General features: G+C 47.1%; 1 protein-coding gene across 3 annotated transcripts in view; it reads right to left on the bottom strand.

Moving 5' to 3' along the window:
* The window catches only part of THSD7A (thrombospondin type 1 domain containing 7A), a 260,690-nt gene that overhangs the window by 125,589 nt on the left and 107,653 nt on the right, over positions 1–27,448 (bottom strand). For all 3 annotated transcript variants that reach the window (XM_029070443.2, XM_029070444.2, XM_029070445.2), the window contains exons 3-4: positions 6,048–6,296; positions 2,979–3,160 (exon numbers count right to left, since the gene is read on the bottom strand). In XM_029070443.2, coding sequence (XP_028926276.1) covers positions 2,979–3,160; positions 6,048–6,296 — 431 coding nt within the window. The remainder of the gene's footprint in view (positions 1–2,978; positions 3,161–6,047; positions 6,297–27,448) is intronic.

Genomic DNA, 27,448 nt, shown 5'->3' with positions numbered 1-27,448 from the left:
TTTACAGATGAGGTAACCGAGGCACAGAGAAGTGAAGTGACTTGCCCACAGTCACGCAGCTGACAAGTGGCAGAGTGGGAATTCGAATCCATGACCTCTGACTCCCAAGCCCGGGCTCTTTCCACTGAGCCACGCTGCTTCTCTACTTCTCTTCTTCTAGACTGTGAGCCCATCGATGGGTAGGGATTGTCTCTATTTGTTGCTGAATTGTACTTTCCAAGCGCTCAGTACAGTGCTCCGCACTCAGGAAGCGCTCAATAAATACGTTCGAATGAATGAATGAATTTCAGTTCCACCACCTGCCTGTTGTGATCTTGGGTAAGTCTCAACTGAAATGTACTTATTTAATTTAATGTCTACCTCCCCCTCCGGACTGTAAGCTCCATGTGGACAGGGAATGTGTTTATTGTCGTATCGTACTCTCCCAAGCGCTTAATACAGTGCTCTGCACACAGTAGGCACTCAATAAATACGATGGGCGGGAGCAGGAGCAAGAAGGACTCTTCTCTGGTAGGGGAAGCCAGGAGGAAGTGGCTCGGCAGAGGCAGAAGTCGCTGCCGAATCCACCGTAGGCAGGTCTCCTTACTTCCTCTGGGCCATGAGAAGCGCTAGGTAGCAAAGCAGCGTGGCGTAGTGGTTAGAACACGGACCTGGGAGTCAGAGGTCATGAGTTCTAATCCCTGGGACAAGTCACTTCACTTCTCTGGGCCTCAGTGTCCTCATCTAGAAAATGGGGATTGAGCACGAGAACCCCACATGGCACCGGGACCGTGTCCAACCCGAGTCGCTTGTCTCCAGCCCAGCGTTTAGTGCGGTGCCTGGCACAGAGTAAACGCTTAACAAATACTATAATAATAATAAGAGAAGAGGCTTAGGAGTCAGAGGATGTGGGTTCTAACCCTGGCACCGCCACTTGTCTTCCGGGTGACCTTGGGCAAGTCACTTCATTTCTCTGGGCCTCAGTTCCCTCATCTGTAAAAAATGGGGATTAAGACTGGGAGCCCCCTGTGTCCAGTCTGATTACCTTGTATCTATCCCAGTGCTTAGAACAGTGTTTGGCACACAGTAAGCGCTTAACAAACACTACCGTCGTCATTATTATAATTACTGTTATTATTACTCTGGGACAGCACTTTAAAATACTCCTCCGGGCAAGCGTAGTTGTAAAACCTCACAACGCACCAAGTGAGAGGACAGAAATCCCCCCCCAGTGCCATAAATATTCATTGAAAAATGGCTTCCGATCCCTATATTGACATTTGCTTTATTCTGGCTGGAGCTTCTTGATAGCATAATAAAAAAAAAAAATCCTTCCTCCTCTGCCTTTGGGGGATGAAAAACAAATCTCCGCCGGCAATGAATCAAGTTGAAGAAACCAAACCCGGCCAGGAACTCTTGAAATAGAAAATAAAAAAAACCCCACTAAGAGTGAGCGGCTGGGGTGTCGAGAAGAGAGAGACATCATTACGGCTGCACGGAGGGATATTTTTCCAGGATAGCGGACGTTAAATCCATCCGGAAGAATGAAAGAGGCGGGTTTGGTCTTTCACTGATCTGTGGGCTTTCCAGCCCCGCCCATGGGAGATTCGGGGGTCGTACTGGAAAAGCGAAGTTTGACCTCCGGGCGTCTGACATGGATAAACTGAGTCTAGACCACTGCCCTCCCCACCTTCAGAACCCTCTACCATAATCACATCTCCTCCAGGAGGCCTTCCCTGACTAACTCTCATAATAATAACTATGGTATTTGCTAAGCGCTTACTATGTGCTGAACACTGTTCTAAGCGCTGAGGTAGATACGGGGTAATGAGATCGTCCCACGTGGGGCTCACATTTTTTAATCTCCATTGTTACAGATGAGGTCACTGAGGCCCAGGGAAGTTAAGTGACTTGCCCGAGGTCACACAGCAGACAGTTGGCGGAGCCGGGATCAGAACCCACAACCTTTGACTCCCAAGCCCGTGCTCTTTCCATTAAGCCGTGCTGCTTCTCATCACTCCTTACCCTTTTTCTCCCCTAGTACGTCACCCTCTTAGACTTAGCCACCCACCCCCATGGCCCTCCAGGACTTAGTGCAGTGCCTGGCACATAGAAAGCATTTAACAAATACTATTATTATTATTATTACTATTATTACGTGTTCAACTGCATTACCTATTATAGGCCGGGCTTAGCGCTTAGGAAACACTTCATAAATATCACAGCTCTGATTATCATTATCATTCTTATTGTTATCATTATTGAATGCGTCCGGCTGGTTTATCTCACACCTGCCCCAGTGCTCATTACAAGGTTTAGCACATAGGAAGCAACAAATACCACAGTTATTAGTGTGGCTTAGTGGAAAGAGCCCGGGCTTGGGAGTCAGAGGTCATGAGTTCGAGTTCCAGATCTGCCACTTGTCAGCTGTGCGACTGTGGGCAAGTCACTTCACTTCTCTGTGCCTCGGTAACCCTCATCTATAAAATGGGGATTAACTGTGAGCCTGATGACCCTGTATCTCCCCCAGCGCTTAGAACAGTGCTCTGCACATAGTAAGCGCTTAACAAATAACAACATTATTATCAATATAATATTATTATTATCATTAGGGATTGTACCCTACTGGACTATCTTGTATCTGCCCCAGCACTTAGTTCAGTACTTAGAATATAGGAAATTCTTACCAAAGACTACAGCTATTATTATTATCAATATTATTATTAGGGATTATGCTCTACTGGATTATCTTGTATCTGCCCCGGCACTTAGTACGGTACTAAGTTCAAAGGAACATGGGGGATTCTTACCAAATACCACGACTCTTATTATTACCGTTATTATCAGGGATTGTCATAAGAACCTAATAAGAACCTAAGAAGCACTTGACAGATTCTGTAAAGCCTGTTGTTAGAACACGAGGGGAAGAAGAAGCCTGAGTTTCTGGGGCAAGACTAGGGTTGCCCGCACAGCTCGGCTCGTCCGGAAGGGCCACTTACCTTCTTTGTCCTTGAGGGTGCTGAGGTAGGAGAGGAGGTTTTGGTTAGCCTGGACACAGAAGACCTGGCGGGTCTGGATTCCCCCTCCACAGAGCGCCGTCAAGTTGCTTCGCCTCTTGTCCTGCTGACTGAGCAGCGGGCCAACCCGACACTCGGACCACTCGGACGTCTGCCAGCCGTACCTTCGCCCGACACGGGGACCGAAGCCAACCGTCACCGGCCGCCGTGGCGACCCATCCGTCTCACTGCCGAGCTCTCGCCCACGTCCCGCCTCTGGCCCGGACCGCCCTCCCTCCTCGTATCTGACGATGACTCTTCCCACTTTCAAAGTCTTCCTTGACTAAGCCCTCCTTTCCTCTTCTTCCCCTCCCTTCTGCGTCACCCTGATTTGCTCCTTTCGTTCAACCTCCCCCTCCTAGCCCCGCAGTACTAATGTCCATATCCACAATTTATTTATTTATATTAACGTCCGTCTCCTCCCGTAGACTATATACTCACCGTGGGCAGGGAATGTAACCGTTTTTTATTATACTGGACTCTCCCGTGCATCTAATGCAGTGCTACGCACACAGTAAGCGCTCAGTAAACATCACTGAACGCCTCGTATCCGACAGATGATCACTCTCCCCTTCAAAGGCTTATTGAAGGCGCAATCTCCTCCAAGAGGCCTTTCCCAAATGAGCCCTCATTTCCTCCTCTCCCACTCCCTCCACGTCACCCTCAGACTTGGATTTGCTACCTTTATTCTATCCTGCCTCGGCCTCACGGAGCCCTTAATACAGTGCTCTGCACAAAGTGCTCAAAAAGTACGATTGGCTGATTATAGGCATTTCTGTGATGTATTTATTTCTATTAAGGTCTTTCTCCCCTCTAGACTGTAAGCTCATAATAAACGATGGCACTCGTTAAGCGCTTACTATGTGCAGAGCACTGTTCTAAGCGCTCGGGGGGATACAAGGTCATCAGGTTGTCCCACGTGGGGCTCACATTTCTAATCCCCATTTTGCAGATGAGGGAACTGAGGTACAGAGAAGTGAAGTGACTGGCCCAAAGTCACACAGCTGACACCAACTCTGTTGCACTGTCCTCTCCCAAGCACTTATTCCAATGCTCTGCACACAGGAAGGGCTCAATACATATGACTGATGAATTGATTGATTGATTGATTGGGTCAAACTCACCCGGGGCCAGGCCGTGGGCTGAGCCCAGCAGAGCCCGATTACGCTCATTTCCACAGTGTTCTGAAACTCCACCTGGGCCCAAAGGGGTTTAAGAGCCCACCCACCCTCTGCAGGTTGAACAGGCATCTGAGACGCCGTGTGGCCTAGTAGAGAGTTCCCAGGCTCAGGAGTCAGAGAACCTGGATTCTAATCTCTGCTCTTTCCTGCTGGGAGACCGTAGGACCTTGGGCCAGTCACTTCGCTTCTCTGAGCCTCAGTTTCCTCATCTGTAAAATGGAGAAGCAATCCCTGCTCTCCCTCTCCCTTAGAATGACCTCTGTAATCCCAGTGCTTAGTACAGTGCTTGACCCAGAGTAAGCGCTTAACAAATACCCTGATTATTATGAGGATGATCACCATCATGCAGTTATTTACATTAATGTCTTTCTCCCTCTCTAGACTGTGAGCTCAATGTGGGAAAGGGATGTGTCTGTTTAGTGTTATATTGTACTCCCCCAAGGGCTCAGTACGATGCTTTGCACACAGTAAGCGCCTAATAAGTACGATTGATTGACTGAATGAATGAATGACTGCAATACCGTACGGTCAAAACAACTCTACTGTGAAGGGAGACAAAGTTTTACGATCGACTGAGATAAGGGCAGCCTGTCCCCTCCTGGTAGCGATTTCTATCGAGCAGGAAAGGAATCAGAGAAGGATGAACCAAAGGACACCAATGCCTGGAGAAACACGGAATGCGGTGAAGCTGGGAGAGGGTGACCACCCTCCGGTTGGAAAAGTGGAACAGAGATGCTCCTTACAGTGACTCCCCTAACTGGGGGTGTCTGGGTATTGTGTGACTTAGTCTCCTCCTCTTGGTCCTTGGAGAACTTGACGGTTTCTCAACAGCCCTGAGAAACGGAAGCTGAGAGGTGAGCCGGAAAAGCATTCCCACTGCAGCGCGCGAGCAAGGAAAAAGCATTCCAGCTCCCGTCCACGAGCAACCTTATGGAGTGAGGAGTGTCCCGGAGCCCCGACGCGGGGGCGGAAACGGGAGACAGGTCCCGAAGCCTCCAGAGGCGAGAAGCGAAGCTATGTCTCTACCTCAAGGAAAAAATGATATCCCGTAACACCCAGGAATTAGCTCCTCCAAGACGGAAAGTCTTCTTTTCCATTTTTTCGCCAGCAGGTTAAAGGCCGGAAAAAGTACCGGCAGCGGTGCTGAGGTTCGCCTCGATAGGATCCACGGGATTAAACGAAACCGTTGGCTTTGACGGGCTGACCGTCTCGACCTTCTCTCCGGATGGGTCTCGTTCACCGGGGTTTCGTTCACAGTCTGCCGCTCGGTCCTCATGCCCATTGGATCCTGGGCCCCTCCACCCCACGCATTCATTCATTCCATTGTATTTATTGAGTTCTTACTGTGCTCAGAGCACTGTATTGAGCGCTGGGGAGAGCCCAGTACCCTGACAAACACATACATTTCCTGCCCACCTGGAACTCACAGTCCAGAGGGACCGGATGCAGGAGGTGGTGGAGTGGGCGAAGGTGGTCTTCCCATTCATTTATTCAATCATTCATTCAATGGTATTTATTGAGTGTTTACTGTGGGCAGAGCACCGTACTAAGCGCCTGGGAGAGTCCAATACAACAATAAACTGATACATTCCCTGCCAGTCCCCTCTTCCAGATCCGACCGGATCCAGGCCAGGGCCCAAGTCGTAGCAGGACCGAACCAGATGGTCGTCACGTTGGACGCCCTTCCTCCCCGCTGGGACCACCCGCGGATCCGACAGGGGTCGGTTCTGTGAGATCCCCCACGGCTCAGCCGACGAGTGGGGTCTCATTACCCCCGGCCCCTGGCTAGGCCCCTTTCCGCCTTCCCCCTACCATCGCCCCCGAGACTTACGTGGCACAGGGGGGCAGTCCATCCCCTTGGGGTCCGCAGGGCTCCGCCTGCTCCAGTTCGGGGCAGCCCTCGACGCCACCCACCGGGAACCTCCGCACGGTCCGTGTCCGGGTGCGGTTCCCTTGGGGGGAGGCCGCGTCGTAGCACGTTTTGGAACACGGGCTCCAGTGGGACCACTCTGACACCTGGCACTCCGTCGCCATGACGCACGACTGGAAGGGGATGGGCAACTTGTCTTGAGGGCAGAAGCTGTGAGAGAGAGAGAGAGAGAGAGAGAGAGGAGATTGTCAGCCTGGTGCCCACCGGGCTGGGAGTCGGGGCAACTGGGTTCTAATCGCAAATTTGCCAGCGATAATAATAATGATATGATGTAACGACTGCCACAAAAACACAAATTGTCAACTCTTTGGTATTTCCAGTGACAACGTATGGATCCAAAAGCTGGGCAGTGAAAAAATAGGATAGAAAGATCATCGATTCTTTTGAAACGTGGTGTTGGAGAAGGCTTTTGCAAATACCATGAACTGCCTGAAAGATAAACAAATGGATTTTCAAGCAAACTCCTTGAGGCGGAGAATCATGTTTACTACTGCGACTAATTATTATTATTATGGTTCTTAGGCCCTTCCATGTGCCAAGCACTGTTCTAAACGCTGGGGTAGATGCAACTCATTCAGGTTGGACAGAGTCCCTGTCCCTTATGAGGCTCACACTTTTAATCCCCATTTTACAGATGAGGTCACTGAGGCACAGAGAAGTGAAATGACTTTCCTAAGGTCATACAGCAGACAAATGGCAGAGCCAGCATACCAAGTGCCTAGTACGGTGCTCTGCACACAGTAAGTGCTCAATAAATATGATTGAATTGAATTGAAGCCGGGTCCTTCTGACTCACAGACCCGGGCTCTATCCACTAAGCCACACCGCTCCTCAACCCAATACTAGTGCCATGCTTTAGCATATAGTATTTGCTTGAAAACTCCTTTATTATTATTATTATCATTATTAACAAATACCACAGTTAGTATATTATTATTATTATAATTAGTAATACACAAATGGAGGTACTTGTTAAGTACTTGCTACGTGCCAAGCACTATAATAACCGTTGAGGGAATAATAATGTTGGTATTTGTTAAGCGCTTCCTATGTGCAGAGCACTGTTCTAAGCGCTGGGGTAGACATAGGGGAATCAGGTTGTCCCACATGGGGCTCACAGTCTCAATCCCCATTTTACAGATGAGGTAACTGAGGCCCAGAGAAGTTAAGTGACTTGCCCACAGTCACACAGTTGACAAGTGGCAGAGCCGGGATTCGAACTCATGACCTCTGACTCCAAAGCCCGTGCTCTTTCCACTGAGCCACGCTGCTTCTCTAATAGAGAAGATAGTATAGTCTTCTTCTAATAGAGACTTCTTCTAATAGTCTTCTAATAGTCTTCTTCTAATAGAGAAGAAGAAGGTAGATAGAAGATAATCAGGCCGGACACAGTTTCTGTCCTACATAGGGCTCACTGTCTAAGTAGGAGGGAGGATCAGGATCGAATCCCCATTTTACAGATGAGGAAACTGAGGCCCAGAGAAGTGAAGTGACTTGTCCCACAGCAGGGAAATGGTAGAGGTGTGATCAGAACCCAAGTCCTCTAACAGGCCTGGGTCTTTTCCACTAGGCCATACAGCTTCTCTGATTATTATTGGCATAATTATATTTATTTTTATGATCATTAGCACACTGGTGGTCTTTACAATGTTCCTGATGAATACTGATGATGCAGAGTATTACCTGTGAAGAGAGCTAGGCCCCACACACTAGTAAATCTCAGCCGTCATCATTTCCCCACCTCTCGTCTTTTTAAACGACGCTTCTTTTTCTTCTGACGATCTGAGGATAATATTTTCCATACCCTAAGCTACCCAGTCCGAACGGGCTACAAATATGATCATCTCTTTATTATTTAGTTCAATAAAATTGTCACTTTTACCACCTTTTTACTTGATCACATTTATAGTTCCGGCTTTTCCGGAAGGCGGTGGCCCTCCATCATTCGCTAAGTGTGTTCCGAGCCCTTGGAGACGATCTGTTCTTCTTGGATAAAATCACCCCGGCACAGAAGACTGAACCTGCCAGAATTCCGTCTCTGCCTTTGATGGCAACAGCTGCTCCAATTCCTCTCGGGGAATTCCCTTTTTTTCGTGATTTACTGGGAAAACTCATTGCGGGCAGGGACCCTGTCTATCTACTCTATTAAGATCACACTTTCCCAAGAGCCAAGTCCAGTGCTCAGGGAGCGCTCCATAAATACCACTGATGGATGGATTGATTGAAAAAGTCTGTCTCTTTTAGTAACGGGTTGCAGACCATGTGTTCTCATCTCTCAATCGATCAGATGGTATTTATTTTTCTTTCAAAGGAATTTGTCAAACCCTCACTATATGCCAAGCACCGTACTAGGAGTCGGGGTAGATACGAGATGATCACGTTTGGACCCAGTCCCTGTCCCACATGGGGTTTACGGTCTAATTGGGCGACAGAACGGTATATTGAGCACTTACAGTGTGCGAGACCACTGTACTAAGCTCCTGGGGGTGTACAACAGAGTTGGTAGACACGTTCCCCGCCCTTGTGGACTTTACAGACTAACGGAGGAGACACCCATTAAAATTACTATTATTATTATAGCATTTTTTAAGCTCTTACTATATGCCAAGCACTGTTCTAAGCACCGGGGTAAGTACAAGGTAATCGGGTTAGCCCACTTGGGGCTCACAGTCTCAATCCCCATTTTACAGGTAAGGCAGCTGAGGCACAGATAAGTGAAGGGACTTAACCAAGGTCACACAGCAGAGAAGCAGCGGAGAATTATCATTAGTAGAAATGGTATTTACTGTGGAAGGAAAACTTTACAGACTCTGTGTTGCGTTCAGAAAAGGGAATGCCAGAGACAAGTTTTATTATTACTAGGGCTTTTTATCCGGCACTAGTAAGGGGAAGCTTTGAGTGGTAGAGATTCCCCTGCTAGTCAAGGCCAGCTCGAGCAATACAGAGTTTCTTCATATACAGTTAGTACGGCATTCATAATGATCAGAACGATACAATAGGAGAGATACTTTAGGATAGAAAGCAGTGAGTCCCTGGGGCCGTTTCTCTTTAGTCCTGGACCTCCTTTGATAAGGTGATAAGTAGGGTCAGGGCCTTGATTGGTTCGAGGACATAGTTTCACCATGTTGTAATGTGCTTGACTGAGATGGAGCTCGGCTACTCAATTTGAGTCAAACACAAAACCAAGTTACTGAGTCAATCGTATAGCCAAGTTATTTGAGTCAATCAAATAGCTGGGCTTGGCTTTTAGTAAATCAACTAACCAGGGAGTTTGGGTTAATCAAACTACTGGGCTTGACTAGGCTTCAAGGCTGTCCATCACCTCACCCCTTCCTACCTCTCCTCCCTTCTCTCTTTCTACCGCCCACCCCGCACCCTCCGCTCCTCCGCCGCCCACCTCCTCGCCGTCCCCCGGTCTCGCCCATCTCGCCGACGACCCCCGGGCCGCGTCCTCCCGCGGTCCCGGAACGCCCTCCCTCCTCACCTCCGCCAGACTCATTCTCTTCCCCTCTTCAAAAACCCTACTTAAAGCTCACCTCCTCCGAGAGGCCTTCCCAGACTGAGCTCCCCTTTTCCCTCCGCTCCCTCTACCCCCCTCTTCACCTCTCCGCGGCTAAACCCTCTTCTCCCCCCTCTCCCTCCGCTCCTCCCCCTCTCCCGTCCCATCCCCTCGGCACTGGACCCGTCCGCTCAACTGTATCTATCTTCATCGCCGTATTCGTTTTGTTAATGAGATGTACATCACCCTGGTTCTATTTAGTTGTCATTGTTTTAATGAGTTGTTCTTCCCCTCGATTCTATTTACTGCCATTGTTCTCGTCTGCCCGACTCCCCCGATTAGACCGTGAGCCCGTCAGAGGGCAGGGACCGTCTCTATCTGTTACCGATCTGTACATTCCAAGCGCTTAGTACAGTGCTCTGCACATAGTAAGCGCTCAATAAATACTATTGAATGAAAAGTTCCCTCCTATGAGGAAGAGATGCAGTGCTGGGAAAATATTATGGATGATATTCATTTTTGTGGAATGCTCCACTAATCGGTTACGAGCTGGGAAATTCACAGCTTACCAGAATCGGTTTTGCTTTATTACAGATACAAACATAGCAAGGCATCAGAATGGGCAGTTCCCTAGTACAGCAGAGACGCCTTGTTAAGCGCTTACTATATGCCAAACACCGTTCTAAGCACGGGGGTAGATACAAGCTAATCGGGTTGGACACAGTCCCTGTCCTACATGGGGTTGATATCTAAGCCCTATTTTCCAGAGGAGGATACTGAGGCCCGGAGATGTGAAGTGACCGGCCCAAGGTCACCCGGCAGACACGAGAAGGAGCCGGGATTAGAACCCAGCTCCTTCAGACTCCCAGACCCGAGCTCTGAACTGAGCTTAGTGGATAGAGCATGAGTCTTTGAATCAAAGACGTGGTCTTTGAATTGATCCATCTATCATTCAGTGGCATTTATTGAGCTCTTATTATGTGCACTGTATTATGTGCTAGGGAGAGTAGACCCAATCTTTCCCAAGCCCTCGGGGAGTTTACAGTCTACTGCGTGCAGAGCACTGTGCTAAGCGCTTGGGAGGGTGCGCTACTAGACTAAGTAGACTAATCCCAGCCCCACCACTTATCAGCTCTATGACTTTGGGCAAATCACTTAACTTCTCTGTGCCTCAGTTATCTCATCTGTAAAATGGGGATGAAGACCTCGAGCCCCACGTGGGACAACCTAACTCGTAATCGGGGGAGACGGACAGACAAGAACAATAGCAATACATAGAATCAAGGGGATGAACATCTCATTAAAACCATAGCAAATAAACAGAATCAAGGCGATGTACATTTCATTAACAGAATAAATAGGGAACTTGCGATATATCCTCTCTCAAGTGCTGAGTATACATAGATCCTGGTCCATCTTTCACTCTGCCACATAGTCTTTCAATTTCTCAGTGACCCTGGAGTAGGTAGAAGCAGCGAGGCCTGCTGGAAGGATCTCCGGAAAGATCATGGGAATCCGAACCAGGTTCTAATCCCAGCTCCGCCGCTTGTCTGCTGGGTGACCTAAGGCAAGTCACTTTGCTTCTCTGGGCCTCAGTTCCCTCATCTATAAAATGGGGATTAATAACGTTGGTATTTGTTAAGCGCTTACTATGCGCAGAGCACCGTTCTAAGCGCTGGGGGAGATACAGGGTCATCAGGTTGTCCCACGTGAGGCTCACAGTCTTAATCCCCGTTTTACAGATGGGGGAACTGAGGCACAGAGAAGTTAAGTGACTCGTCCACAGTCACACAGCTGACAAGTGGTAGAGCTGGGATTCGAACCCATGACCTCTGACTCCGAAGCCCGGGCTCTTTGCACTGAGCCACGCTGCTTCTCTATGGGGATTAAGACTGTGATCCCCATGGGGGACAGGGATTGTGTCCAACCTGACAAGCTTGTATCTACCCCAGGGCTTAGTAAAGTCGATCAGCCTGTCAATTGTATTTAATGTTGGTATTTGTTAAGCGCTTACTATGTGCAGAGCACTGTTCTAACCGCTGGGGTAGGTACAGGGTAATCAGGTGGTCCCACATGAGGCTCACAGTCTTCATTCCCATTTTACAGATGAGGTCACTGAGGCACAGAGAAGTTAAGTGACTTGCCCGGGCTCTTTCCACTGAGCCACGTCGCTTCTCTATTATTGAAGCTTACTATGTGCAGAGTGTTCTACTAAGCAGCGTGGCTCAGTGGAAAGAGCCCGGGCTTGGGAGTCAGAGGCCATGGGTTCGAATCCCGGCTCTGCCACTTGTCAGCTGGGTGACTGTGGGCGAGTCACTTCACTTCTCTGTTCCTGGTACCTCATCTGTAAAATGGGGATTAACTGTGAGCCTCACGTGGGACATCCTGATTACCCTGTATCTACCAAGTGCTTAGAACAGTTCTCTGCACATAGTAAGCGCTTAACAAATCCCAACATTATCATTATTATTACAATAGAACAATAAACAGATACATTCCTGGTCCACAATGAGCTTACAGTCTAGAGCATATAGTGAGCTCTCCACAAATACCATCGAAAAAAAAAGTCAAACATCAAACATCACACAGCAGGCAAGTGGCAGAGTCGATATTACAACCCAGATCCCTCCGACTCTCAGGCCCGGGCTCTTTCCACTAGGCTACACTTCTCAACTCAAGAGAAGAAGCAGTGGATACGGCACAAGCCTCGGAGTCACGATAACCTGGGTTCTCATCCCAGCTCTGCCACGTTTCTGCCTGGTGATCTTGGACAAGTCACTTAATTTCTCTGAGTCTCAGTTACCGCATCTGTAAAATGGAGTTTAAGATGTGAACCCCATGTGGGACAAGAACCGTGTCCAACCTGATTGTCTTGACTTATGCCGTCGAGTCATTTCCGACCCATGGAGACACCACGGACACATCTCTCCCAGAAGGCCCCGCTCTCCATCTGCAGTCGTTCAGGTAGTGGATCCACAGAGTTTTCTTGGGAAAACTCCGGAAGCGCTTTACCATCGCCGCCTTCCGCGCAGTCCACTGGAGTCTCTGCCCTCGACTCTCTCCCACACCGCTGCTGCCCAGCACAAGGGAAGCAGCACAAGAGAAGCAGCGTGGCTCAGTGGAAAAAGCATGGGCTTTGGAGTCAGAGGTCATGGGTTCAAATTCCGGCTCGGCCACTTGTCAGCCATGTGACTTTGGGCGAGTCACTTCACTTCTCGGTGCCTCGGTTCCCTCATCTGCAAAATGGGGATTATGACTGTGAGCCCCACGTGGGACAACGCGATTCCCCTGTGTCTCCCCCAGCGCTTAGAACAGTGCTCGGCACATAGTAAGCGCTTAACAGATACCAACATTATTATTAAGCTAGGAATGGACTGGACAGGCCTCCGCTTGACTCTCCCTCCCGCAGCCGAGACTGGTAGAGGACTGGAAACTCTCGAGGTGCGACCCCGATTAGCTTGCATCTAACTGTGCCTGGCACACAGCAAGCACTTAACAAATACCATAAAAAAGGAGGAAAATACAGATCAGTTCACACCTTCCCACAGCTGCGTCGACTCCTAGTGTAGAAACAAGGAGGACAGGCTGAGACTGAGACTGCCACGTCCAGTCAAATCAATCCATCAGTGGTATTTATTGAGAGCTTACTCATTCATTCAATAGCATTTATTGAGCGCTTACTATGTGCAGAGCACTGTACTAAGCACTTGGGATGAACAGGTCGGCAACAGATAGAGACGGTCCCCGCCGTCTGACGGGCTTACGGTCTGATCGGGGGAGACGGACAGACGAGAACAATGGCAATAAATAGAGTCGAGGGGAAGAACACTGTACTAAGCGCTTGGCTGAGGACAATACAACAGAGTTGGTAGACATGCTCAACGTCCACAGTGATCTCACAGTCACCTCCCAAGTGCTTAGTATAGTATTTTTCATTCAGTTCGTGCCCAATAAATACCACCAGTTGAAGGACCATCTCTTAGGAGACGTGCTCAACGCCCGCAGTGTTCTCACAGTCACCTCCCAAGTGCTCAGTATAGTATTTTGCGCTCAGTTCGTGCCCAATAAATACCACCAGAACCATCTCTTAGCATCACTCCATCAGTATTCACGAGAGCACTCCCTGGCAAAGCACGGAAAAAATAAAACATGCACTTGTTCCAGGTTTCCATGAAATTTGAAAGTAAACGGAAGATTCTCCAGAGAAAACAACAGCCACCAAAATCCCAGGAGGGAGATGAGCAGGTTATAACAGAAATTAAGCCAGTTGGCTGTGGATGAGAGAGAAAGTAAATCTAGTGTGTCCGGTATAAAGAGTCCCAGCATTAGATAGGGACCAATACTAAAGAAGCTTGCTCAGCCGGGGAAAATAACTGCGGTGTCTTAAAAATGTTAACAAAAGGAGGAACAGCTAAAGAACTCCGAATAGCACCTGGGTGCAAATCTTAATTTTCCATTGCTCCCTCCTACCTGTAATATTTTAACGTGTATCTCCTGGCTAGACTGTAAGGTCTTCGAAGATAGGGATCATTTCTTTCTAGTCTACTATCTCGTACTCTCCCCAACATTCAGTACGGTACTCTGCATGCTGTAAGTGTTATTAAATCCTATTAGGGGAATGCGATGTATTTGATATTTTGGTGAATATTTGTAAATGAGAATTAATTAAGAAATCTCAAGAGGCAGCGTGGTATAGTGGAAAGAGCACAGGCCCGGGAGTCAGAAGGTCATGGGTTCTAATACCGGTTCTGCCACGTCTTTGCTGGGTGACCTTGGGTAAGTCACTTTACGTCTCTGGGCCTCAGTCACCTCATCGTAAAATGGTGCTTGAGACTGTGAGCCCCAAGTAGGACGGGGACGGTGTCCTGCCTGATTTGCTTGTATCCATCCCAATGCTTAGCATAGTGCCTGGCACATAGGAAGCGCTCAACAAATACCAATACTACTGTAACCTTTCAAGCGCTCAGTACAGTGCTTTGTACCTAGTAGACTGTCACCTCCTTGAGGGCACAGATCAAGTTTACTAACTCCATTGTACTCCATTAAACAAGCTCGGGCTTGGGAGTCAGAGGTCCTGGTTCGAATCCCGGCTCTGCCACTTAGCCGTGTGACTGTGGGCAAGTCACTTGGCTTCTCTGTGCCTCAGTTACCTCATCTGTAAAATGGGGATTAAGACCGTGAGCCTCACGTGGGACGACCTGATTACCCCGTATCTACCCCAGCGCTTAGAACAGTGCTCCGCACATAGTAAGCGCCTAACAGATACCAACATTATTATTATTAGTACTCTCCCAAAGCACTCCGTACAATATTCTGCACGCAGCAGACCGTAAGCCCCTTGAAGTTAGGGATCACGTCTCCTAAATTTATTGGAGTCTCCCAAGCACTTATACGCCCAGTTAGTACTCAATAAATACCACATGATTGATGGACTGGTAGGAGTTCTGATAGGAGGTGTTACAATTCAAGTGAAGGAATTAGAAAAATGAAGAAGTAAGTGACCTCCAGTGTGAGTGAATGTATGGGTAAGTGACAGTGCATTTCATTTCACGGCTGAGTGATGTCTCACCCATCTCACCCCCTCTCAGGGTGGCACCTGGAGAGTTTCCAGTCCTCTACCAGTCTCGGCTACGGGAGGGAGAGTCAAGCAGTGGCCCGTCCATTCCCTTCCTAGCTTGGTCGGTGGCTAGTGAGGGGAAAGCCATCGGCTACAAGTCAAAACTCACCCGTGCTGGGCTACAGTGGTAAGGGAGAGAGTCGAAGGCAGAGACGCGAGTTCACTGAGCGGAAGGCGGCATGGACCAACCACTTCTGTATTTTGACCAAGAAAACTCTCTGGATCCACTACCAGAACTATGGCAGATGGAGGTGGCGCGTTCTGGGAGAGATGAGTCTGTGGTCGGAAACAACTCGACGGCATAAAACCAGACGAGATTATCACACACAAAGACTGAGACTTAAGATCCTGCTCTCTGCTTTCTACTGTATTTTAGAAACATTTTACGGACTGCCTTAGGGACAGAGTTTAAGAAAATAAGCGGCCTACTGAAAGGCGAAGCTAAAGCACCGGGGAAAAACATAAAGGGCAAGTTAAATAGCTAGCTGCCGTGAGAAGAGAATTCAAGAGGATTCTTGCATTTCCAAGTGGAGAGAATTCTGTTTTTCCTCAGAAGGTCTTCAACCATAAGAAGAGAAGGGGAAAGCACCTGAAGGGCAAATATAAAAGTACTATTTGAAGCAAAGGTAATCAAAACGAAAAAAAAAAATAAACAGCGCTCATATCCATTTAGGCCGTGAGCCCCATGTGGGACGGGAACTATGTCCAGCTTGTATCTACATCAGAGTTTAATACACTGCTTGGCAGAGAGTAAAAAGTGTCATAATAATAACAGTAATTGTTATTATTGTTATTACACCTGGAGAAGTTGTAAAGCAATGCGGCCTAATGGATAGAGCAAGGGCCTGGGAGTCAGAGAAGCGGCGTGGCTTAGAGGAGCAGCATGGCTTAGTGGAAAGAGGACAGACCTGCGAGTCAGAGGTTGTGGGTTCTAGTCCCGGCTCTGCCACTTTTCATTCAATGGTATTTATTGAGCGCTTACTATGTGCAGAGCACTGTACTAAGCACTTGGAATGTACAAATCGGTAACAGATAGAGATAGTCCCTGCACTTTGACGGGTTTACAGTCTAATCGGGGGAGCTGTGTGACTTTGGACAAGTCACTTTACTTCTCTGGGCCTCAATTACCTCATTTGTAAAATGGGGAATAAGTCTGTGAGTCCCATGTGGGACAACCTGATTACATTTTATCTACCCCAGGGCTTAGAACCGTGCTTGGCACATAGTAAGTGCTTAACTAATACCGTCTTCATCAGGATCTGGGTTCTGATCCCAGCTCTGCCAATTGTCTGCTGGGTGACCTTGAGCAAGTCACTTAACTTTTCTGGGCCTCAGTTACCTCATCTGTAAAAAATGGGAATTCAGACCTTATGCCCCGTGTGGGACATGGGTTGTGTCTAACCTGATTACTTTGTATCTACCCCAGTGCTTAGAACAGTGCCTGGCACATAATAAGCACTTAACAAATACCATAAAAAAAGGTGTTGGCAGATGGGCAAAGTAGAGTTCAGGAAGAATGACTAATAATAACAATTTTGGTAATTGTTAAGTGCTTATTATGTGCAGAGCACTGTTCTTAGCGCTGGGGCAGATACAGGGTCATCAGGTTGTCCCACGTGAGGCTCACAGTTAATCCCCCTTTGACAGATGAGGTAACTGAGGCACAGAGAAGCTAAGTGACTTGCCCACAGACACACAGCTGACAGGTGGCAGAGCTGGGATTCAAACTCATGACCTCTGACTCCCAAGTCCGTGCTCTTTCCACTGAGCCACGCTGCTTCTCTATATCATCATCTCTTTTCCACCCATTCTTCATGACCGGGATTAGCCAGGGAATTCTGTGCTTAATTGCAGGGGAAAAGGCTGATAAATCAATGGATAAAAGTTAGTACCATCCACAAACCCACCCGTCGAAAGAATATGAAATGATTCCAAGCTACACAGCGCCAATTCATCTGGACTGTAGCAAGAACAGACGCGAAAGACCTTGGAAATCTGAGTACAAAATATCTCTTGTCAACTTCAAAGGTTGTGGATGTTAAGAGAGTGGATCACATGGCATTAAGCAACACTCTCTTCTATTGACAGGCTTCTGTTGGTCAAAAGGAACGAAGAGTGTCCAGTAGACCTAAAGAGGGAAAAACTCCTCTAGGGAAAAAAAAAGCCATCTCATATTGAAATCAGCCATGGGCTGCTGAGAAAAAATATCTGCGCTAAGAACCGTGGCCTTTCCTTCCTCCAGTGAGAGTCCCAGCTCCGGGCAAACCCCGTGTCCTCTATGCCTGAGGTAAAAGTTGCTGCCACTGAGGGTCCCTGCTGCCAGTGTGCTCCGGAATTGGTAGCCCGGGGATAAAACCCACTCCCGCGTACTCTCGGACACCTCCTTTGCAGCTAAAGAAAGCACCGTATAACCACCGCCTTCCTTCCTGTCACCTAGATTCCCTCCTCCCACCATGATCCGGGTCCTCCGGGCCGCTCCCACACACCTCCCCAGCACAGGGCCTCTATTAAACCCTGGGAAGCCAGGTATCTGTGGGTGTCCCCCCAAACTCTGAACCCCCAGGACCCAGAAACCGACAGATTTGGTTTTTATTCTGCGTATACGTCCGCGTTGCGTTCTCACGACATATCGCTCCTGATGTGTCCATCTCCCCCTTATACTCTTGGATTGGGAACCTCCCCGCAAGCGACAGGGACCGTTGTCTAAACCCCACTCCTCTCTTCTCATGCAGCGCTTAGTACAGTCTTCTGCACACGGGACAACTCAGTAAATACTACATCTACTACTACAGCTCTTTTCTTGGGGGCAGGGAGATGAGTGGGTTCATTGGCCTGCAAATACGTGTGCACATTCATTTACTCTTCGATCATATTTATTAAGCGCTTACTGTGTGCAAAGCACTGTATTAAGAGCCTGGGAGAATATGACAGAACAATAAACAGACACCATCCCTGCCCATGATGAGCTTATAAGTTTGATTTTGGGGGAGAATGAAGTAGTAAGAGCAGTGGAATACATTCAATTTCTGCTTTGTGCCAAGCATTGTACTCAACAGAGGGGAAAATATGAAACATGAATATCAATGATGTTGATCGTAGTTATTCAATCCAATATCAATATAACCATCTGGGTAGCTCAGACATCTGCCTACTGATAAACCTGGTAGAAAAATGTTCATACACTTACTGCCCATAAGATCGTTAATATCGATGATTACTGAACCACTGATATGAATGATAACTACTCTAATTGATTTAATGGTTTGTCCGACATTAAACTTCATCATTTTTGCTTTAGAGAGGCTACCCAATTATGTGTCTATTATTGACGCATCCACATTTTGATTAGATTAATAGAACTAATGAAATCATACGATGATTTGCTATTTTAAGCATTAAGAGATGCTGTGTTATATGCCATTAACCTCAATGTATGTCATCTCTGAATGAAGACACACAAAATAGGACATAATTCATTTCAAACCCAACAAACTAGGATACGGACCAAGCCAAATACTTCAGACAGTTAGTTTGCAGTCCGGCTAAGCATACGACGCTAGGAAGACTCCTTGATAAACCGGGAGACCTCAGCTCCATCTTTTCTGATTTTAGTCAGGTGACTAATCCAGGCCTCATTTTCCTCACTTTACTTCATTTTCAGGGAGATTATATTTTCACGGGGGACTTTTCCGGCAGAAATACCCACTGAGAAGCAGCATGTCCTAGCTGGATAAAACACAGAACTAGGAATCAGGAGATCTGTGTTCTAATCCCGGCTCCGCCACTTGCTTGCTATGTGACCTTGGACAAGTCACTTCACTTCTCTGTGCATCTGTTCCCTCAGCTACAACACGAGGCATCAACATCTGGTCTCCTCCTCTGTGAGGTGGTGAGCTCCATATGGGAGAGAGACAGGTTATGATGTGATTGTATTGCATCTACCCTAGTGCTCAGCACAGCGTCTGGCATATAGTATATATTCTCATTACCCTATTTATTTTGTTAATGAAATGTACATCGCCTTGATTCTATTTAGTTGCCATTGTTTTTACGAGATGTTCTTCCCCTCGACTCTATTTATCGCCATCGTTCTCGTCCGTCCGTCTCCCCCGATCAGACCGTGAGCCCGTCAGACGGCAGGGACCGTCTCTATCTGTTGCCGACTTGTTCATTCCAAGCGCTTAGTACAGTGCTCTGCACATAGTAAGCGCTCAATAAATACTATTGAATGAATGAATGAAGATAGTAAATGCTTAATAATCTCCAGAGGGGAGAAACATTCTGACTTCCTCTTAAAAGGTGTTATTATTATTATTATGGTATTTAAGTGCTTCCTATGTGTCAAGTGCTGTTCTAAGCAATGAGGGAGAAGCAACACGGAGTAGCGCTTAGAGCATGGGCCTGGGAGTCAGAATGTCATGGGTTCTAATCCTGACTCTGCCATCTGTCTGCTGTGTGATCTTGGGCAAAGTCACTTCACTTCTCTGTGCCTCAGTTACCTCCTCTGGAAAATGGGGGTTGAGACTGTGAGCCCCTCGTGGGGCAGGGACTGTGTGTAACCTGATTGGCTTGTATCCACCCCAGGTTTTAGTACAGTACCTCATAAAAACTAAGTGCTTAACAAATATCATTCATTCATTCAATAGTATTTATTGAGCGCTTACTATGTGCAGAGCACTGTACTAAGCGCTTGGAATGGACAAATAGGCATATCAAATCATAATATCACAATTATTACCACAGGCTAATAGGGCAGTAAACACAGGACTTACAGTCTAAGTAGGAGGGAGGACAGGCCCTGAATCCCCATATCATAGATGAGGAAACAGAGGTCCAGAGAAGTGCAGGGACTTTGTCCAAGGTCAAACGGCAGGCAACTGACAAAGCCAGGATTAGAACTCACTTCTCTTGACTCCCGAGTTCATGCTCTTTCCTCTGGGCCACCTCTCTCCTCTGTCCTGAGTGCTACCTGCTATCTGCTGCTGGACCCTGTGATCCAAAGGCATAAAACCCGAGCTTGGGCTCAAGAGTCAGGACCACAGTACTGGATCACCCAAAGACCACACCACAAATGAGCAGAATCTAAGTTTTCCAATATGGACTGGTTAGACCTAATGGGCCTTGCCAGTGGGATGTGCTCTTGAGTTGTTTTTACAGTAGCGGTGATGGTTTGCACTGGGCCATCCACACTCTCTCCCTCACTCTCCCCAAAGCCACCAGCAGATGGTTGGTTGGGGGATGGATGGAGACTCGTGATCAGGGTGAAAAAGCTCCCTGTGCCCTCTCAACACCAGACCATTGCGTGTCCTCATCTATTATGTCGTGCTGTGGAGGGAGACACCCATCATTCCGTGATATTTACCGAGAGCTTACTGTATGTGCTGGGAGGCAGCCTCCGGGAACCAAAGGAAGAAAGGGATCAGCAGACAGAGAAGCGAGTAATTAACATCACGATTGCAAGATTTTAAAGAATTCTTTCAAAATATCGATAAACACTTCCCTTAATAGAAGACTAGAACCCACCGGTATTACATCGAATCAGCACGTAGAGTCAGGCTTAGAGCCGGCCAAGATTATTAATACGCTTTTCTAAATGAAAATTACTTTTTAATCTATTGCCCCTCCCTTCCGAATACTACTAACACGCCACATCGCTTCGAATGCCGTCCAAAGGATCGCAAATCACCAACTATCAATTCTTTAACTGTTATATTAACTTGACTAATGGGAAGAGGCATTAGCACGGCACAAAAGGTAAATAACTAGGATAAAGGCACTTTTCTTTAGCAATCCCGATAAGCTATTAGGGCTAATTACAAATTGCCGTTACCGAGAATTTACTTTCATTTAGCAATCAGAAGGGAGAGACAACGGGTTGAATGAGACTATTAGGTCTTGACACTGGTTCTTGGCTAAAGTAGGAATTAATGGAGCAAAAACATTCAACTGCCAATGCTTTGCGTTTCCTTCAAAAGGAATAAGTTTGTCTTGTTCAGAAGCACAGTGGTCGGGTCATGTGCATTTGATCAAGGAATATTCTTGGGTTAATGATGCTTCCGTGTGGCAGATAAACCCCGTCTGACTCAAGCATGGAGTTCAACTTTCATTAACATAAAAGGAAAGAGCCCGGGCTTGGGGGTCAGAGGAACTCGGTTTTAATCCTGATTCTGCCACTTGCCGGCTGCGTGACCTTGGGCAAATCATTTCACTTCTCTGTGGCTCAGTTACCTCATCTGTAAAACGGGGATTGAGACTGTGAGCCCCATGTGGAACAGGGTCTGCGTCCAACCCGATCTGTTCATATCCACCCCAGTGCTTGGAATATATTTAGTGCTTGGAACAGTGTATGGCACATAGTAAACACTTAACAAATACCATTATTATTAATAGCCAAAATTGTTTTCTTTTTTTTGGACTTATCTATGTTGGGCTTTAATGTTTTATCACTCTTGATGAGCCTGTCTCCAATTTGACCTCCCCACTTAGAGTCTTACATTTTGAGTCCCTCTGGAGACAGTGACTGTGTCCAAATGCCCCCCCCCCCCGTGTAATAATCATAATAATCATAATAATAATTATGGTATTTGTTAAGCGCTTACTATGTGCCAGGCACTCTTCTAAGCACTGGGGTAGATACAAGATAATTGAGTTGGACACAGTCCCTGTCAAACAATGGACTCACAGTCTGAATTCCCATTGTTTTAAAGATGAGCTAACTGAGGTATAAAGTTAGGTGACTTGCCCCAGGTCACACAGCAGACAGGTGGAAGAATGAGATCAGAACCCAGGTCCTTCTGATTGCCAGGCCTGTGCTCTATCCAATAGGCCACAGAGCTTAGTACAGCGCTCTGCGCATAATAAGACCTTAATACATACTATTCATATCCCAAACAGGAACCCTGAATCAGCACCACAATTAATACAGAGATGTCAGACCCAAATAATGAAACCCTCGAGTCAGACTGAACCATTTTCCTCTGAGTGCTCTCTCTCTCTCTTTCTCCTCAATACGACTAATGATGTTGGTATTTGTTAAGCGCTTACTATGTGCCGAGCACTGTTCTAAGCGCTGGGGTAGACATAGGGGAATCAGGTTGTCCCACGTGGGGCTCACAGTCTTAACCCCCATTTTACAGATGAGGGAACTGAGGCACAGAGAAGTTAAGTGACTCGCCCACAGTCACACAGCTGACAAGTGGCAGAGCTGGGATTCGAACTCATGAGCCCTGACTCCAAAGCCCGTGCTCTTTCCACTGAGCCACGCTGACTAGTCAAGAGCAGGTAGGTTCATAAACAAAATTTGTGAGCCAAAGAGTAGGATGATCCAGGAATCAATCGGTTGCATTTACTGAATGCTATTGTGCTCAGATAACTGTACTAAGCGCTTGGGAAAGGAAAGAACGACAGGGATGGTAGACACGTTCCCTGCCCACACGAGCTTACAGTCTAGAGGGGAATTCAGGACTCCCCTAGAATTAGTTCTCAGTATTTTCCAGAGCACTACTCTGCTGTTGTCAAAATTAACATTGACGAGGCACGTTCCATTCTTCATTCATTCACTCTTTCATTCATCATTCATTCAATCATATTTAATGACGATGGCATTTGTGAAGTGCTTACTGTGTGCCAAGCACGGCTATTTGAGCGCTTACTGTGTGCAAAGCACCGTAATAAGAGCTTGGGAAAGTACAGTGCAGCAACAAACAGAAACACTCCCTGCCCACAAAGAGCTCACGGCCTAGAGGGGAAGACGGACATTAATATGCATAAATAAATAAATACATAAACACATAAGTAAAAGATATATACATATGTCTTGGCGGAGATGTGCCATTCTCTGTTCCGAGTGCACAGTCTCTAATCTGTGATTAATTTGATTCAGTTCGGATTTCTTTGGCCCCCTCCTAATTGTCCTTAACTCTTCTCTATGGTTTTTTTCATTCTTTCAGAATTTTCTCTGTAATTAGGACCCAGTTTTCCATTCCTGATGCTCAGCTATTATAGCTTTTGTTTCCCTCTCCTCGATTTGCCTTTGAATGCTGTACAGTAGCAAACACTGTTCTGAACTGGCTAACGAGGGGATATCTCAGTGAAAACACTGCAAAACACAGGCGACGGAAACACCCTCAAGAAATAAACAAATGAAGCCTTTTTCCTCTCCAGATTGGGCCACAGTAAAGCCTCTCACGTGGTCCGAGAGATATTCATTTGGGTTTAATTTTGGAAGGTCATATAAATTCATCCTCTGAACCCAAGTCTGTGAAGTAGAAACTCTCCTCCTTGTTGGCAGATGCTATACTGCACTTTCCCAAGCGCTTAGTTTAGTGGTCCGCACACGGTAATTGCTCAATAAATACCACCGATGGATTGATTGACTGAAGGTTTTTCTGAATCCCACTGAAGAGCCAAAATGTGATTACCTGGGATTTTTCAGCCTCCGCTCACTGCTTCCTTCGGGCTTCGGTTTTGCTTTCTAGTGTGCATTTTTGAGGGGTTTGTAGCATCCCACAGTTTTCTACACCGACTGTTTTACCAGCATCATTTGACCCTGTCAGACATATCTTTCTCACACTGAATCTGGCAGGACTTAAAAGCCCGGTGATTAAAGCAGCCGACTTCTCAGTTGACTGTTTGAAAAGGCCTCTCCGCCTGAGAAAATAATTTAGATCGGGACAAAGAAATACGGCCCGCTGAAGTCATGCTTTTAATGTGTAGAATTAATCTTCTAATTCTATACTCTCCTCGAGTAGAGAAATTCAAGACGCCAGCTAATGATGCAACTGAGAAACTCATCTCAGAGTGTGGCATTCGTTGGTCTCCCTTGGGACCTGGGATCTTCTCAACGCCTTGGCTGAGAGGCGGATCCTGTTTCTAATTTCCACTTGGCCGTCCACGGTGAGTTCTGAAGTCTGCTGTGCCTCCACCCTTTGCTGACAGGCCACGATGTCAAAGATTCTTCGTGGGATAAGGGTTTCTGCGGGTGAGAGCATTTGTCCGTGGAAGTGGGGTATGTGTGTGTCTGTGCAAGGGGGGTGGCTCGCATTTATCCGCTATATATCTGCAGAAGCAGTGTGGCTTTGTGGCAAGAGCCCGGGCTTGGGAGTCAGAGGTCATGGGTTCTAATCCTGCTCCGCCACTCATCAGCTTGCTGACTTTGGGCAAATTCTTTCAGTAGTATTTGAGCGCTTACTATGTGCAGGGCACTGTACTAAGCGCTTAGAATGTACAATTCGGCAACAGATAGAGACAATCCCTGCCCATTGACGGGCTTACAGTCTAATTAATAATGTTGGTATTTGTCAAGCGCTTACTACGTGCAGAGCACTGTTCTAAGCGCTGGGGTGGATACAAGGTGATTAGCTTGTCCCACTTCGGCCTCACAGTCTTCTTCCCCATTTTACAGGTGAGGGAACTGAGGCCCAGAGAAGTAAAGTGGCTTGCCCACCGTCACACAGCTGACAGGTGGCAGAGCCGGGATTCAAACCCATGACCTCTGGCTCCCAAGCCCGTGCTCTTTCCACTGAGCCAAGTACTTAACTTCTCTGGGCCTCAGTGACCTCATCTGTAAAATGGGGATGAAGACTGTGAGCCCCACGTGGGCCAACCTGATCACCTCGTATCTACCCCAGCACTTAGAACAGTGCTTGGCACATAGTAAGCGCTTAACAAATACCATTATTATTATTATTACATTGCTCTGCTGTACTCTCCCAAGCACTTAGTAAGGCACCCTGCACACAGTAAGCGCTCAATGAATATGTCTGACTGAAACTTCGGTGTGGAAGTGGATGCATGTGTACCTATCTGTTTGGACCGAGGTGTGTGCAAACACATTTTTGTGTGGAAGTGCGGTTTAGGCATACACATTCCTGGGTGGGAGTGTGTGAGTACACATTTCTGAGTTAGAAGTGGTATCTTTGTAAAGATGTCAAGGAATGGAAAAAAAAAAGCTAAAAATATGACTTTTTTGAAATGAAAAATGTAGAAGGGATAGACCATGGGTGGGTGGAAGTGGTTTGTGTGCACACATTTCTGAGTAGAAGTGATGTCTTTGTGAAGATGTAAAGGAATGGAAAAAACACTAAAAATCTATTTTTTGAAATGAAAACGGAGAGGGGCTAGAACAGGGGTTTGGGCTTGCTGTTTAATATTTACTGAGCACTCTAACTGCCTGCTTGTATAACATGGATCTGGGAGTCAGGGGACCTGGGTTCTAATTCCGGGCTCTTCCAGTGGACCGCTGTGTGACCTTGGGCAATTCATTTATCTGGGCCTCAGTTTTCTCATCAGTAAACTAGGGACGGAATACTTGTTCTTCCTCCCCCTTAGACTGTGATTCCCACGTGGGACAGGGACTGTGTTCGACCTTTTATCTACGCCAGTGCTTAGCACTGTGCTTGGCGCAGAGTAAGCCTTAACAGATACCATAATTATTCAATTATCATGAGCGGGGCTGTCGGGACAGAGAGTGAGGCTGCTGGGGAGTTCTGTTAAACACCTGATCTCGTTTTTCTCTCCAGTGGAGGACTCATTTCCTCCCTTTTCCCAACTTCCATTTGGAATGACGATTTCCCTTTTCACGTGAGCCAAGCGAACACTCTCTGCAGCCCACCTCGTGCGTTATAATTAATTCCTTCCCTTGTTCACGTGACCTAAGCTCGCTCGTCTTCCTCTAGAATGTAAGCTTGTTGTGGGCAACTCTGTTGTAGTGTAGTCTCCCAAGCAGTTAATAGAATACTTTGTACACAGTGAGTGCTCAATAAATACCACTGATTGATTGATTGGTCACTCTGGAGCACAGCCTCCAGCAACACTCCCGTTGTTGGGTAGGGATTGTTTCTATTTGTTGCCGAATTGTACTTTCCAAGCACCTAGTACAGTGCTCTGCACACAGGAAGTGTTCAATTACTATGACTGAAGGAAAAGCAGTACGGCGTAGTGGATAGGGCACGCTTAGGAGTCAGAAGGTCGTGGATTCTAATCCCGGCTCCAGCACTTCTCTGCTCTGTGACCTTGGACGAGTCACTTCACTTCTCTGTGCCTCCATCACCTCATCTGGAAAATGGGGATTACGACCGTAAGCCCAAAATGGGAAAGGGACTGTGTCCAACCCACGTTGCCTGAATCCACCCCAGCACTTAATACAGTGCTTGGCACATAGTAAGCATTTAACAAATACCATAATTATTTATTATTATCATTATTACAAGGGGGGGTGTCTAGAAGACGAGGGGAAATGAGAGAGAGTTTCATTCTGCCTCTGCCCAAGGTCACTGGTCCACTGCATTCATCGGAGGTGGGAGGAAAAGGCCCATCACGGGAAGCCGGGATTTGTGTCGGAAGCTGACGACACCGCGGCGGGTTAATGGACGCGATTGAAGAGATCCCAGAGGGACCGAAGTAGCTGGCTACTAGGAATGCCGACAGGACAGGAATCGATATTGTCCTTTAAAAGGACCTCTGGCAAGAAAGGGCAAAAACAGTGAACTAAAACTTTCCCTCCAAAGCTGTTCATTCCTCTCTCCAAGAACTTAGAGCAGGGTTGTGTTTACCACTGTTCTCTCCCGAGCCCGTTGCTGGGTAAGGATTGTCTCTATTTGTTACCCAGTTGTATTTTCCAAGAGCTTAATACAGTGGTCTGCACATAGTAAGCGCTCAATAAATACGATTGAATGAATGAATGAACTTGGTACTGTGCTGTCTGTGCACAGACAGTAGAATCTGTAATGACAACTGAAAGAAAATTGCTCACTTTAAAGGATATGCAGGATATCCTTCAGGATATTTAAAGTAATAATGATAATAATAGTAATAAAAATAATGGTACTTGTTAACTACTTACTACGGGCTGAGCACTGTTCTAAGAGGTGGGGTAGATACAAGGTAATCAGGTCAGACACAGTCCCTGTCCCATATGGGCTCACGGTCTTGATCCCCATTTTACAGAGGAGGGAATTGAGGCCCTGAGAAGTTAAGTGACTTGCCCCAGGTCACATTACAGACATGTGGTGGAGCCAGAATTAGAACCCAGGTCCTTCTGACTCTCAGGCCTGTGCTCTGTCTACTAAGCCACACCAATCAGAACAAGGTTGGAAACTCCACGGGGCAGTTTGTCTACTAACTCCAACTTACTCTCCCAAGCGTTCTGTACACTGCTTTGCGTGCAGCGATCGTTCAATGGATTCC

The sequence above is a fragment of the Ornithorhynchus anatinus genome, chromosome 8, assembly GCF_004115215.2.
Source record: "Ornithorhynchus anatinus isolate Pmale09 chromosome 8, mOrnAna1.pri.v4, whole genome shotgun sequence".
Classification (NCBI taxonomy): Eukaryota; Metazoa; Chordata; class Mammalia; order Monotremata; family Ornithorhynchidae; genus Ornithorhynchus; species Ornithorhynchus anatinus.
This window is presented reverse-complemented; position numbering and strand designations above follow the sequence as displayed.